Source organism: Heterodontus francisci, chromosome 17, assembly GCF_036365525.1.
Source record: "Heterodontus francisci isolate sHetFra1 chromosome 17, sHetFra1.hap1, whole genome shotgun sequence".
NCBI classification, from domain to species: Eukaryota; Metazoa; Chordata; class Chondrichthyes; order Heterodontiformes; family Heterodontidae; genus Heterodontus; species Heterodontus francisci.
The window spans coordinates 6,584,914-6,597,386 of NC_090387.1; the positions used below are offsets into that span (position 1 = coordinate 6,584,914).

The 12,473-nt window shown below is 47.9% G+C and overlaps 1 protein-coding gene across 3 annotated transcripts in view; it reads left to right on the plus strand.

Moving 5' to 3' along the window:
* cdh16 (cadherin 16, KSP-cadherin) overlaps positions 1 to 12,473 on the plus strand; it is an 84,706-nt gene that overhangs the window by 12,267 nt on the left and 59,966 nt on the right. For all 3 annotated transcript variants that reach the window (XM_068049056.1, XM_068049058.1, XM_068049057.1), the window contains exons 5-6: positions 79 to 217; positions 7,154 to 7,312. In XM_068049056.1, coding sequence (XP_067905157.1) covers positions 79 to 217; positions 7,154 to 7,312 — 298 coding nt within the window. The remainder of the gene's footprint in view (positions 1 to 78; positions 218 to 7,153; positions 7,313 to 12,473) is intronic.

The window sequence follows — 12,473 nt, forward strand, 5'->3', positions numbered from 1 at the left end:
CGCTAAATCCTGAGGTTGTGAAAGGTGCTACATAAATGCAAGTTCTTTCTTTTTACTTTTCTTTATCTTCTGTCCTAGGTGAATGTTACAGATGCTGAAGGAAGACAACTTGATGACCCCATTTCGATTGCAATCATTGTCAGTGATAAGAATGACAATGCTCCACAGTTTGAACAGGAGCGATTTTTTGCAAGTGTCCACCAGGGATCACACGCAGGTAACTGAAACACAATCCCCCAGAAAAATCAAATACTGTAGATTCCGGAATCTGAAACAAAAAAAGAAAATGCTCGAACTAGTCAGCAGGTCAGACAGTATCAGCGTAAAGAACTGAAAACTGTTGATTTTTCTGCCATAGCCCTTCATTTCCTGACTCACTGAAAATAACAACCAGGCAATCACCCAACCAACTAATCCACCAGCCAATGAGCTGATCAAAGCAAATCATCAACTCCACCAATCAAGTCAATCAACTTTTTAGTTGAAAAACAAACAACCCTTCAATTCTTCTAACGAACCGCGAATGAACGTAACTAGTTGCCCCAAGCAACCAAACTCTCACATTTGCTTAACCAATAAGAATGCAGCTCGACAAATCCTCCAGTCCTGGAACTAATTGAACCAATCAGCTAAACCAACCAACTAGGTTCAACAACCAACATAATTATTGATCCCCAAAAAAACAGCAAAAAAATGAATCCAACCAGTCAACCAACCATTCAACTGACCTAACCAGTGAGCAAGCTGACCAACTAAGGTGAGTTAGAGGCAGCTTGGTGCAAGCCCAGGTATCTGCGCTGGCCTTTCCCACCTGTTTCATTGTGGAGGAATTAACAATGAGACCCACTCTCCATGGGAGTCTGCCATTTTCAGGGAAACCTCTCCCATCTTGATCCCAAAAGACTGCTAGGATCAGTGGTGTAAGTGTTGGGGGTGGAAGATAGGTGGATAGTCAGAGCCATAGGGGGTAACATCTACCCCAAACCCTTCCTGAAATCAGGCACAAATGGGGCGCAGCTGGGAGGAAAACAGGATGGTGAGGCCTGCCACCCTGACTGGGGTTTCCCTACTCCTGCGCCTGCTGGGAGCACCACAGCCAGCATCTTCCCTACCCACCACAGTGTAATCCAAGCTGGACAAGGGGGACGCAGGGCTGAGGTCCCCAGTACCAAGTTTCCTCTTTTCCACCCATGTTGCCACCACTTCCCAAGGCATATAGGGGAAGGGAGATAACCATGGGTCAAAATCCTGGAACTCCCTTCTGAACAGCACTATGGGTGTACCTACACCACACGGACTGCAGTGGTTCAGGAAGGCAGCTCATCACCACCTTCTCAAGGGCAATTAGGGATGAGCAATAAATGCTGGCCTGGCCAGTGACGCTGACATCCCACGAATCAATAAAATTAAAAGTCACTAGACTGGGGTTTGAACCGACAAATATCTGACTCTAAGATAGGACTGAGCCGCACCCGACATCTGGAGTGTGGGGAAATTAAGGCGGGATCTTGAACACAGCTTCGCTTTCCTATGCCTACTTAGACTGAGCTGCTGCCCCTGGGTCATTGGCCCAACCCCTCATCTTATCATAGGTTGTCCATTTGAATCAGTGAGCAGTTTGCAGCCTCCACACATTGACATGTGCAGAGAGCCAGGTTCTACCCTGAAGAATTGCTATTCATGCGTTGTGCAGCTATTTATCAATGGGAGCCTGCCGTGGGGTCAACTTGGGGTTATAAAATCAATAAATAAAAGTCAAAATTAAAATTAAATGAATAAAAAGAAGAAACATATGGAAAGTTGTCATTTTGCCCCTCGAGCCTGTTCCACCAGTAAACATCAGCATCTGTGAGTGAAAAATCCTCAGAGGCAGATGAGCTGATAGCTTGTGTCAAGCATGGCTCGGTTGGTATCACTCTTGCCTCACATACTTGAGAACAGAATCCAGGCTGACACTCCAGTGCAGTACTGAGGGAGTGCTGCACTGTCAGAGGGTCAGTACTGAGGGATTGCTGCAATGTCAGAGGGTCAGTACTGAGGGAGTGCTGCACTGTCTGAGGGTCAGTACTGAGGGAGTGCTGCCCTGACGGAGGGTCAGTACTGAGGGAGTGCTGCCCTGACGGAGGGTCAGTACTGAGGGAGTGCTGCACTGTCAGAGGGTCAGTACTGAGGGAGTGCTGCACTGTCAGAGGGTCAGTACTGAGGGAGTGCTGCACTGTCAGAGGGTCAGTACTGAGGGAGTGCTGCACTGTTAGAAGGTCAGTACTGAGGGAGTGCTGCACTGTCAGAGGGTCAGTACTGAGGGAGTGCTGCACTGTTAGAGGGTCAGTACTGAGGGAGTGCTGCACTGTCGGAGGGTCAGTACTGAGGGAGTGCTGCTCTGTCGGAGGGTCAGTACTGAGGGAGTGCTGCACTGTCAGAGGGTCAGTACTGAGGGAGTGTGGCACTGTCGGAGGTCAGTACTGAGGGAGTGCTGCACTGTCAGAGAGTCAGTACCGAGGGAGTGCTGCCCTGACGGAGGGTCAATACTGAGGGAGTGCTGCCCTGACGGAGGGTCAATACTGAGGGAGTGCTGCACTGTCGGAGGTCAGTACTGAGGGAGTGCTGCACTGTCAGAGAGTCAGTACTGAGGAAGTGCTGCACTGTCGGAGGTCAGTACTGAGGGAGTGCTGCACTGTCAGAGAGTCAGTACTTAGAGAGTGCTGCCCTGACAGAGGGTCAGTACTGAGGGAGTGCTGCACTGTCAGGGGGTCAGTACTGAGGGAGTGCTGCACTGTCAGAGAGTCAGTACTGAGAGAGTGCTGCACTGTCGGAGGGTCAGTACTGAGGGAGTGCTGCCCTGTCTGAGGGTCAGTACTGAGGGAGTGCTGCACTTTCAGAGGGTCAGTACTGAGGGAGTGCTGCCCTGACGGAGGGTCAATACTGAGGGGGTGCTGCACTGTCAGAGAGTCAGTACTGACGAAGTGCTGCACTGTCGGAGGTCAGTACTGAGGGAGTGCTGCACTGTCAGAGAGTCAGTACTTAGAGAGTGCTGCCCTGACAGAGGGTCAGTACTGAGGGAGTGCTGCACTGTCAGGGGGTCAGTACTGAGGGAGTGCTGCACTGTCAGAGAGTCAGTACTGAGAGAGTGCTGCACTGTCAGAGGGTCAGTACTGAGGGAGTGCTGCACTGTCGGAGGGTCAGTACTGAGGGAGTGCTGCCCTGTCTGAGGGTCAGTACTGAGGGAGTGCTGCACTTTCAGAGGGTCAGTACTGAGGGAGTGCTGCCCTGACGGAGGGTCAATACTGAGGGAGTGCTGCACTGTCGGAGGGTCAGTAGTGAGGGGGTGCTACACTGTCAGAGATCAGTACTGAGGGAGTGCTGCACTGTCAGAGGGTCAGTACTGAGGGAGTGCTGCACTGTCGGAGATCAGTACTGAGGGAGTGCTGCACTGTCAGAGGGTCAGTACTGAGGGAGTGCTGCCCTGACGGAGGGTCAATACTGAGGGAGTGATGCACTGTTGGAGGGTCAGTAGTGAGGGGGTACTACACTGTCGGAGGGTCAGTACTGAGGGAGTGCAGCCCTGACGGAGGGTCAATACTGAGGGAGTGCTGCACTGTCGGAGGGTCAGTAGTGAGGGGGTGCTACACTGTCGGGGGGTCAGTACTGAGGGATTGCTGCACTGTCAGAGGGTCAGTACTGAGGGAGCGCTGCAATGTCAGAAGGTCAGAACTGAGGGAGCGCTGCACTGTCGGAGGGTCAGTACTGAGGGAGTGCTGCACTGTTGGAGGGTCAGTACTGAGGGAGTGCTGCACTGTTGGAGGGTCAGTACTGAGGGAGTGCTGCACTGTCGGAGTGTCAGTACTGAGGGAGTGCTGCACTGTTGGAGGTGCCGTCTTTCAGATGAGATGTTAAACCGAGGCTCCTTCTACCCTCTGAGGTGGGTGTAAAGGATCTCACGCCACTATTTTGAAGAGAAACTGCAGTATTTACGTACTGTCCTGGGCAATATGTATCCCTCAACCAACATCACAAAAAACGATGATCTGGTCGTTATCACATTGCTGTTTGTGGGATCTTGCTGTGCAAATTGGATGCTGCGTTTCCTAAATTACAACAATGATTTCACGTTAAAACAGTATTTATTGGCTGTCAGGGGCTTTGGGATGTCCTGGGCCTGTGAAAGTTGCTGTAGATATGCCAGGTCTTTCTTTGTTTCGAGAATGGTGTGCCTGATGTGATAGCTTCATTCGATGGCTTCCTATGGTTTGCCATTAATGATTCAGAGACAGAACTTAGAGCTCCACGTGACGTGCAGTCTTTGCCTGTCCCAAACACGATGAAGTGATGAATGGTTAACTCCATTTTAAGCTCACTTTATCTCTGCTCTTTTTACTGCTCAATATCTATGGGTGATTTATAACTGCAGGACAGCACTCAGCTATTCCTGGCCCAGAGCTTTACATAGTTCGCTAAAGACACAGATAATGTTATTTATTTATTCATGGGATGTGGGCGTCGCTGTTTAGGCCTAATTGCCATTGATCTGAGTGGCTTGCTCGGCCATTTCAGAGGGCAGTTAAGAGTCAACCACATTGCTGTGGGTCTGGAGTCACATGTAGGCCAGACCAGGTAAGAATGGCAGATTTCCTTCCCTAATGAAAATGTGTGAACCAGGTGGGTTTTTACATCAATCGATGATAGTTTCATGGCACCATTACTGAGAATAGCTTTCAATTCCAGATTTTTTTCAAAAACTAATTGAATTTAAATTCCACTTAATGCTATGGTGAGATTTGAACCCAGGACTCCAGGGCATTAGCCTCGGCCTCAAGATTACTAATCTAGTGACATTGCAACTAGGTCACCATTTCCCCTTTAAACAGCTCAATATTCATTCCATCTTCATCATCAATTTTTTAATCTATAAATGTTACAGAAAAACTTAGATTTTTCACCACTTCAGGACGTCCCAAAGCACTTTACAGACACTGAAGTACTTTTGAAGTGTAGTCACTGTTGTAATGTAGGAAACATGGCAGCCAATTTGTGCACAGTGTTACGACCGACCGATATTGTCAAACTCCCCAATCAAAATATACGACTCTGATTGTGGTGGGACCAACACACTGTTAATTCAATCCCGTCGTTCCACAGATCGGCTGGCATATCATTTAAAAACTTTCCGAATTAAAGAAAGACCCAGCCAAATTGTACCATCTATTAACCCCCGAATGAGGCTAACAAAGCCAGGTGTCTTTAAATCAACAAATTAACTCTATAATTCAAATTTTAAATTCTAAAACACTATGAAGATATAAACAACATTTAAAAATAGAAAAAAATATAGTCCTTGCAAATTTACGGTCCAATGTTGCTCGAAGTCCTCACAGGATGTTGCTCCCCGTCCTCACAGGATGTTGCTTCATTTCTCCAGCGAATTTAAACAATTAACGACTTGCAAACACTTTCAACAGAATCAATCTGACTTTAGAGTTTTTGAGGGATAAAAGATTGTCACAGTCTAACTTCCCTTTCTTCAATTTAAATTACCAGAGATCTCTGTCTTGGCTTGATGTTTGAGAATTTTGAGAGATAATAATTAAACAGACTAAAATCCTCTTCCTTCAGTTTAAATGATTGACAGCACTTTTTCAGGTGTGCTCATCACAGCTATCTATGTCTGTGTCTTCTGTCTGTCTGTCTGTTAGGACAGGGCGGCGCAGTGGCGCAGTGGTTAGCACCGCAGCCTCACAGCTCCAGCGACCCGGGTTCAGTTCTGGGGACTGCCTGTGCGGAGTTTGCAAGTTCTCCCTGTGTCTGTGTGGGTTTCCGCCGGGTGCTCTGGTTTCCTCCCACAGCCAAAGACTTGCAGGTTGATAGGTAAATTGGCCATTGTAAATTGCCCCTAGTGTAGGTAGTAGGGAGAATGGTGGGGATGTGGTAGGAATATGGGATTAATGTAAATGGGTGGTTGTTGGTCGGCACAGACTCAGTGGGCTGAAGGGCCTGTTTCAGTGCTGTATTTCTAAATAAAAATAAAATAAAACTGTCTCTTTAAAAGCCAGTTCAAACTGAATTGAAACTAATGTATCGCATGAGACTCACTCCCAATGGCTGTATCTATGGTAATGCAAATGCACTCTTTGAATTGCAGTCTCCAAGTGGCTGTTTCTAAGGCAACAAAAATGCACCTTCCTATAACTCCTGAGGCTTGCCAGCTCTTAAAGCGATACTGATCCCTTGCGAACCTTAAAGGCAAACCGCATATTCCAAAAAAAACTACAGGACCATGACAACAGCAATGTGATAATGACCAGATAAACTGGCTTTGTAATATTGATTGAGAGTTAAATATTGGCCAGAATGCCAGGGAGAATTCCCCTGCTCTTCTTCGAAATAGTAGCCATGGGATCCTTTACGTCCTCCTGAGAGGCCAGACGGAGTCTCAGTTTAATGTCTCATGTGAAAGGCGACAGTTCCGATAGTGCAGTATTCCTATAGTGATGGGGGAGGGGGAGGGGGAGGGAGGTGATGGCAAGCCGAGGCTACATTGTTCTCAGTGGCTCTAGGTTAGAAGGGGAGAAACTGCCATGGTTCCCACTCCTGTTTGCTATCAAGTAATTCCCTTCCAAGATGCTCTGGCGTGTGACTATTGGTCGAGAATTAGATGAGATGCCTTTATAGCTGAATAGCCTGCCACTACATGTGAATAACTATTGGAGTATGCTACTGAAGGTCACCACATGTTCTTGCAGTTGTGTTTCACCAAGGTGCTGGGGGGAGAGAAATACATTTTCTTTTAAAAATAGTGAATAATCGAATCTGCTTGATTTGTGAAGATAGTCACATTTGGACCTGAATTCCTGCTTGTATATTTTCTTAAATATGATAGTTCCTAATAAATCCAATGGGAATTCAGGAGAAATTTCTCTACCCAGAGAGTGGTGAGAATGTGGAACTCGCTACCACAAGGATTGGCTGAGGTGAATAACATAGATATATTTAATGGGAAGCTGGATAAGTATATGAGGGAGAAAGGAATGGAAGGATGTGCTGATATGGTCCAATGAAAAGGGGTGGAAGGAGATTCATGTGGAGCATAAACACTGGCATGGAGCAGATGGGCTGAATGGTCTGTTTCTGTGCTGTAAAATTCTATTTTCTGTCATAGGATACAGAATTTTGTCCACACCGGCCATTGATCTGGATGATCCCTCGCTGCCGAGTGCTGACCTGCGCTACACAATCCTCTCGCAGATCCCTGCACAACCCTCTGAAAACATGTTCCAGATTGACGTCCTAACTGGTGACATTTCACTAACTGTGGAAGGTATGGTCTCTCTCTCTCTCTCACAGACTCAATAGGGAACAGAGACTCCTAGCAGGAGAATCATTAGCGTAAGACTCTAACCCATCGAAGTTTCAGTGGGGGAGCATTTCGGGAGCAGTGACCATAATTCCATAAGTTTTAAGGTACTTGTGGAGAAGGATAAAAGTAGTTCTCTGGTGAAGGTGCTAAATTGGGGGAAGGCTAATTAAAACAATATTAGGCAGGAACTGAAGAATGTAGATTGGGGGCGGCTGTTTGAGGGTAAATCAACATCTGACTTGTGGGAGTCTTTCAAACGTCAGTTGATTAGAATCCAGGACCAGCATGTTCCTGTGAGGAAGAAAGACAAGTTTGGCAAGTTTCGGGAACCTTGGATAACGCGGGAAATTGTGAGCCTCGTCAAAAAGAAAAAGGAAGCATTCGTAAGGGCTGGAAGGCTAGGAACAGAGGAATCCCTTGAGGAATATAAAGACAGTAGGAAGGAACTTAAGCAAGGAGTCAGGAGGGCTATAAGGTGTTATGAGAAGTCATTGGCAAACAGGATTAAGGAAAATCCCAAGACTTTTTATATGTATATAAAGAGCAAGAGGGTAACCAGGGAAAGGGTTGGCCCACTCAAGGACAGAGAAGGGAATCTATGTGTGGAGCCAGAGGAAATGGGCGAGGTACTAAATGAGTACTTTGCATCAGTATTCACCAAGGAGAAGGACTTGGTGGATGATGAGCCTAGGGAAGGGAGTGTAGTCTCAGTCATCTCATTATCAAAAAGGAGGAGTTGTTGGGTGTCTTGCAAAGCATTAAGGTAGATAAGTCCCCAGGGCCTGATGGGATCTACCCCAGAATACTGAGGGAGGCAAGGGAAGAAATTGCTGGGGCCTTGACAGAAATCTTTGCATCCTCATTGGCTACAGGTGAGGTCCCAGAGGACTGGAGAATAGCCAATGTTGTTCCTTTGTTTAAGAAGGGTAGCAAGGATAATCCAGGAAATTATAGGCCGGTGAGCCTTACGTCAGTGGTAGGGAAATTATTAGAGAGGATTCTTCGGGACAGGATTTACTCCCATTTGGAAACAAATGGACTTATTAGCGAGAGGCAGCATGGTTTTGTGAAGGGGAGGTCGTGTCTCACTAATTTGATTGGGTTTTTTGAGGAAGTGACAAAGATGATTGATGAAGGAAGGACAGTGGATGTTGTCTATATGGACTTCAGTAAAACCTTTGACAAGGTCCCTCATGGCAGACTGATACAAAAGGTGAAGTCACATGGGATCAGAGGGGAGCTGGCAAGATAGATACAGAACTGGCTTGGTCATAGAAGACAGAGGGTAGCAGTGGAAGGGTGCTTTTCTGAATGGAGGGATGTGACTAGTGGTGTTCCGCAGGGATCAGTGCTGGGACCTTTGCTGTTTGTAGTATATATAAATGACTTGGAGGAAAATGTAGCTGGTCTGATTAGTAAGTTTGTGGACGACACAAAGGTTGGTGGAGTTGCGGACAGTGATGAGGATTGTCAGAGGATACAGCAGGATATAGATCGGTTGGAGACTTGGGCGGAGAAATGGCAGATGGAGTTTAGTCCGGACAAATGTGAGGTAATGCATTTTGGAAGGTCTAATGCAGGTGGGAAGTATACAGTAAATGGCAGAACCCTTAGGAGTATTGACAGGTAGAGGGATCTGGGCGTACAGGTCCACAGGTCACTGAAAGTGGCAACGCAGGTGGATAAGGTAGTCAAGAAGGTATACGGCATGCTTGCCTTCATCGGTCGGGGCATAGAATATAAAAATAAGCAAGTCATGCTGCAGCTGTACAGAACTTTAGTTCGGCCACACTTAGAATATTGTGTGCAATTCTGGTCGCCACACTACCAGAAGGATGTGGAGGCTTTGGAGAGGGTACAGAAGAGGTTTACCAGGATGTTGCCTGGTCTGGAGGGCATTAGCTATGAGGAGAGGTTAGATAAACTTGGATTGTTTTCACTGGAACGACGGGGTGGAGGGGCGACATGATAGAGGTTTACAAAGTTATAAGCGGCATGGACAGAGTGGATAGTCAGAAGCTTTTTCCCAGGGTGGAAGAGTCAGTTACTAGGGGACATAGGTTTAAGGTGAGAGGGGCAAAGTTTAGAGGGGATGTGTGAGGCAAGTTCTTTACACAGAGGGTGGTGAGTGCCTGGAACTTGCTGCCAGGGGAGGTGGTGGAAGCAGGTACAATAGCGACGTTTAAGAGGCATCTTGACAAATACATGAATTGGAAGGGAATAGAAGGATACAGACCCCGGAAGTGCAGAAGGTTTTAAGTTTAGGCAGGCATCAAGATCGGCGCAGGCTTGGAGGGCCGAATGGCCTGTTCCTGTGCTGTACTGTTCTTTGTTCTTTGTTTGTTCTTTGATCAGCCTGTGCCCTGGGTGTTCCAGATCCTGGGCAAGACCCTCCAAAGCCTCGTGAGCCTCTGGGAAGAATCAGTCAGGAGCACAGGCCCAGTCCCATCTATCTTTAGTCATCGTCCCATTCGTCCTCTCGGAGTCTCTGGCAACAGCGAAGAAAGGATCAGGAGTGAGAAATAGCCATTTGGCCCATTGAATCTCCTCCCTTCAGTAACCTAACTCTCCCACTGAGGTGGCAACAACAACAACAACTTACATTTATATGGCATCCTTAACGTAATAAAATGCCCCAAGGTGCTTCACAGGAGTATAGAATAAAATGAGGCACTGAGACACATAAAGCAGTATTGAAGTAGATGCCCAGAAGCTTGGTCATAGAGATAGGTTTTAAGGAGCATTTTAAAGGAGTAACGAGTGATTGAGAGTCAAGAGTGGTTTAGTGAGGGAAATCCAGAGCTGAAGCAGCTGAAGCACGGCTGCCAATGGTGGAGTGATTAAGATCTCTGCTGCTCTAGAGGCCAGGATTAGATGGTGCCGAAATCTCGGAGGGTATCTAATTGTGTTTTTATGTGTCTACAAACTTGTCTGACAAACACTTGTCACTGTTTGAATGAAGAAATCCCTCCTGATATCTGTTGTATATTTATTTTTCTCAGATGTCCATTTATCTCAACTGGGGCTACTTTCTAAATTCACCTTATCCACAACATTTAGTATTTTGTATGTTCTAATGTGGTGCCTTTTCTCTCGTGCATAAAGGTTGAGATTTTCAAATCTCTCCTCATTGCTCATTTGCTTGGGCCAGCCTTGCTGTTCCTTTTCCTCTTTCTAATGCAAGCTTCTCCCAAAGATGCAGCCTCTTACTGGGTACGGTTTCACTGGGGCTGCCAATCCTCTGTTAAGTGCCCATTCTCCACCTGTGACTGTACACAGTGAGCTGTTCACCTGTGAGGGCATCACATTTGAGCTCGATCCTGTCCACACTCGACATCCATACAAGTGTGGATCTGGGAGTTCAGGGTGGGACCCTGCTGATTCTATAACTTCCACTCCATCCTCAACCTTCTAGCCCAGCATCTGTGAAACCAATTGTACATAGAATTTGCTGCCCAGAAATGGGCCATTCAGCCCAACAGTCTGTACCAGCATTTATGTTTCACATGAACCTCCTCCCACCCTACTTCATTGCACCCTTCCATTCCTTTCTCCCTCATGTGTTTATCCAACTTCCCCTTAAATAGCATCTATATTATTCACCTCAACTACTGCCTGTGGTAGCGAGTTCCACATTCTCACCACTCTCTGGGCAATGAAGTTTCTCCTGAATTCCCCATTGAATTTATTAGTGACTGTCTTACATTTATGGGGTCCTAGTTTTGGTCTCCCCCACAAGTGGGAGCACCTTCTCTACGTCGACCCAATCAAATCCCTTCAGAATTTTAAAGACTTATCACGTCAACCCACGGCCTTCTCTTTCTGGAGTAGAGATCCCCAGGCCGCCCAATCTTACCTCTGTTGATGCTTAACCTCCAAAAAACCTTCCATCACAGCAACCCTCCAGCAATCAACCAGCACCCATCCACATCCTCCAGTAATCACCCAGGACCCACCCACATCCTCCAGTAATCACCCAGGACCCACCCACACCCTCCAGTAATCACTCAGGACCCAGCCACACCCTCCAACAATCACCCAGGACCCACCCACACCCTCCAGTAATCACCCAGGACCCACCCACATCCTCCAGTAATCACCCAGGACCCACCCACACCCTCCAACAATCACCCAGCACCCACCCACACCCTCCAACAATCACCCAGGACCCACCCACATCCTCCAACAATCACCCAGGACCCACCCACACCCTCCAGTAATCACCCAGGACCCACCCACATCCTCCAGTAATCACCCAGGACCCACCTGCACGCTCCAGTAATCACCCAGGACCCACCCACACCCTCCAGTAATCACCCAGGACCCACCCACACCCTCCAGTAATCATCCAGGACCCACCCACACCCTCCAGTAATCACCCAGGACCCACCCACATCCTCCAGTAATCACCCAGGACCCACCCACATCCTCCAGTAATCACCCAGGACCCACCTGCACGCTCCAGTAATCACCCAGGACCCACCCACACCCTCCAGTAATCACCCAGGACCCACCCACACCCTCCAGTAATCATCCAGGACCCACCCACACCCTCCAGTAATCACCCAGGACCCACCCACATCCTCCAGTAATCACCCAGGATCCACCTGCACGCTCCAGTAATCACCCAGGACCCACCTGCACGCTCCAGTAATCACCCAGGATCCACCCACACCCTCCAACAATCATCCAGGACCCACCCACATCCTCCAGTAATCACCCAGGACCCACCCACACCCTCCAACAATCACCCAGGACCCAGCCACATCCTCCAGTAATCACCCAGGACCCACCCACATCCTCCAGTAATCACCCAGGACCCAGCCACATCCTCCAGTAATCACCCAGGACCCACCCACATCCTCCAGTAATCACCCAGGACCCACCCACATCCTCCAGTAATCACCCAGGACCCACCCACATCCTCCAGTAATCACCCAGGACCCACCCACATCCTACAGCAATCATGCATCTGATTTTTATGCTTCAGCTCTTCACTGAGGAGAGCTTGACGACTCTTCTAATGAAAGGCCAACATCGGCAGGAACATGACCTTCAGTGAATAAGAAAGTGCAGACAAGCAGCCAGGCGTGTAATACAATACTAACAATCCCAGTAGTTA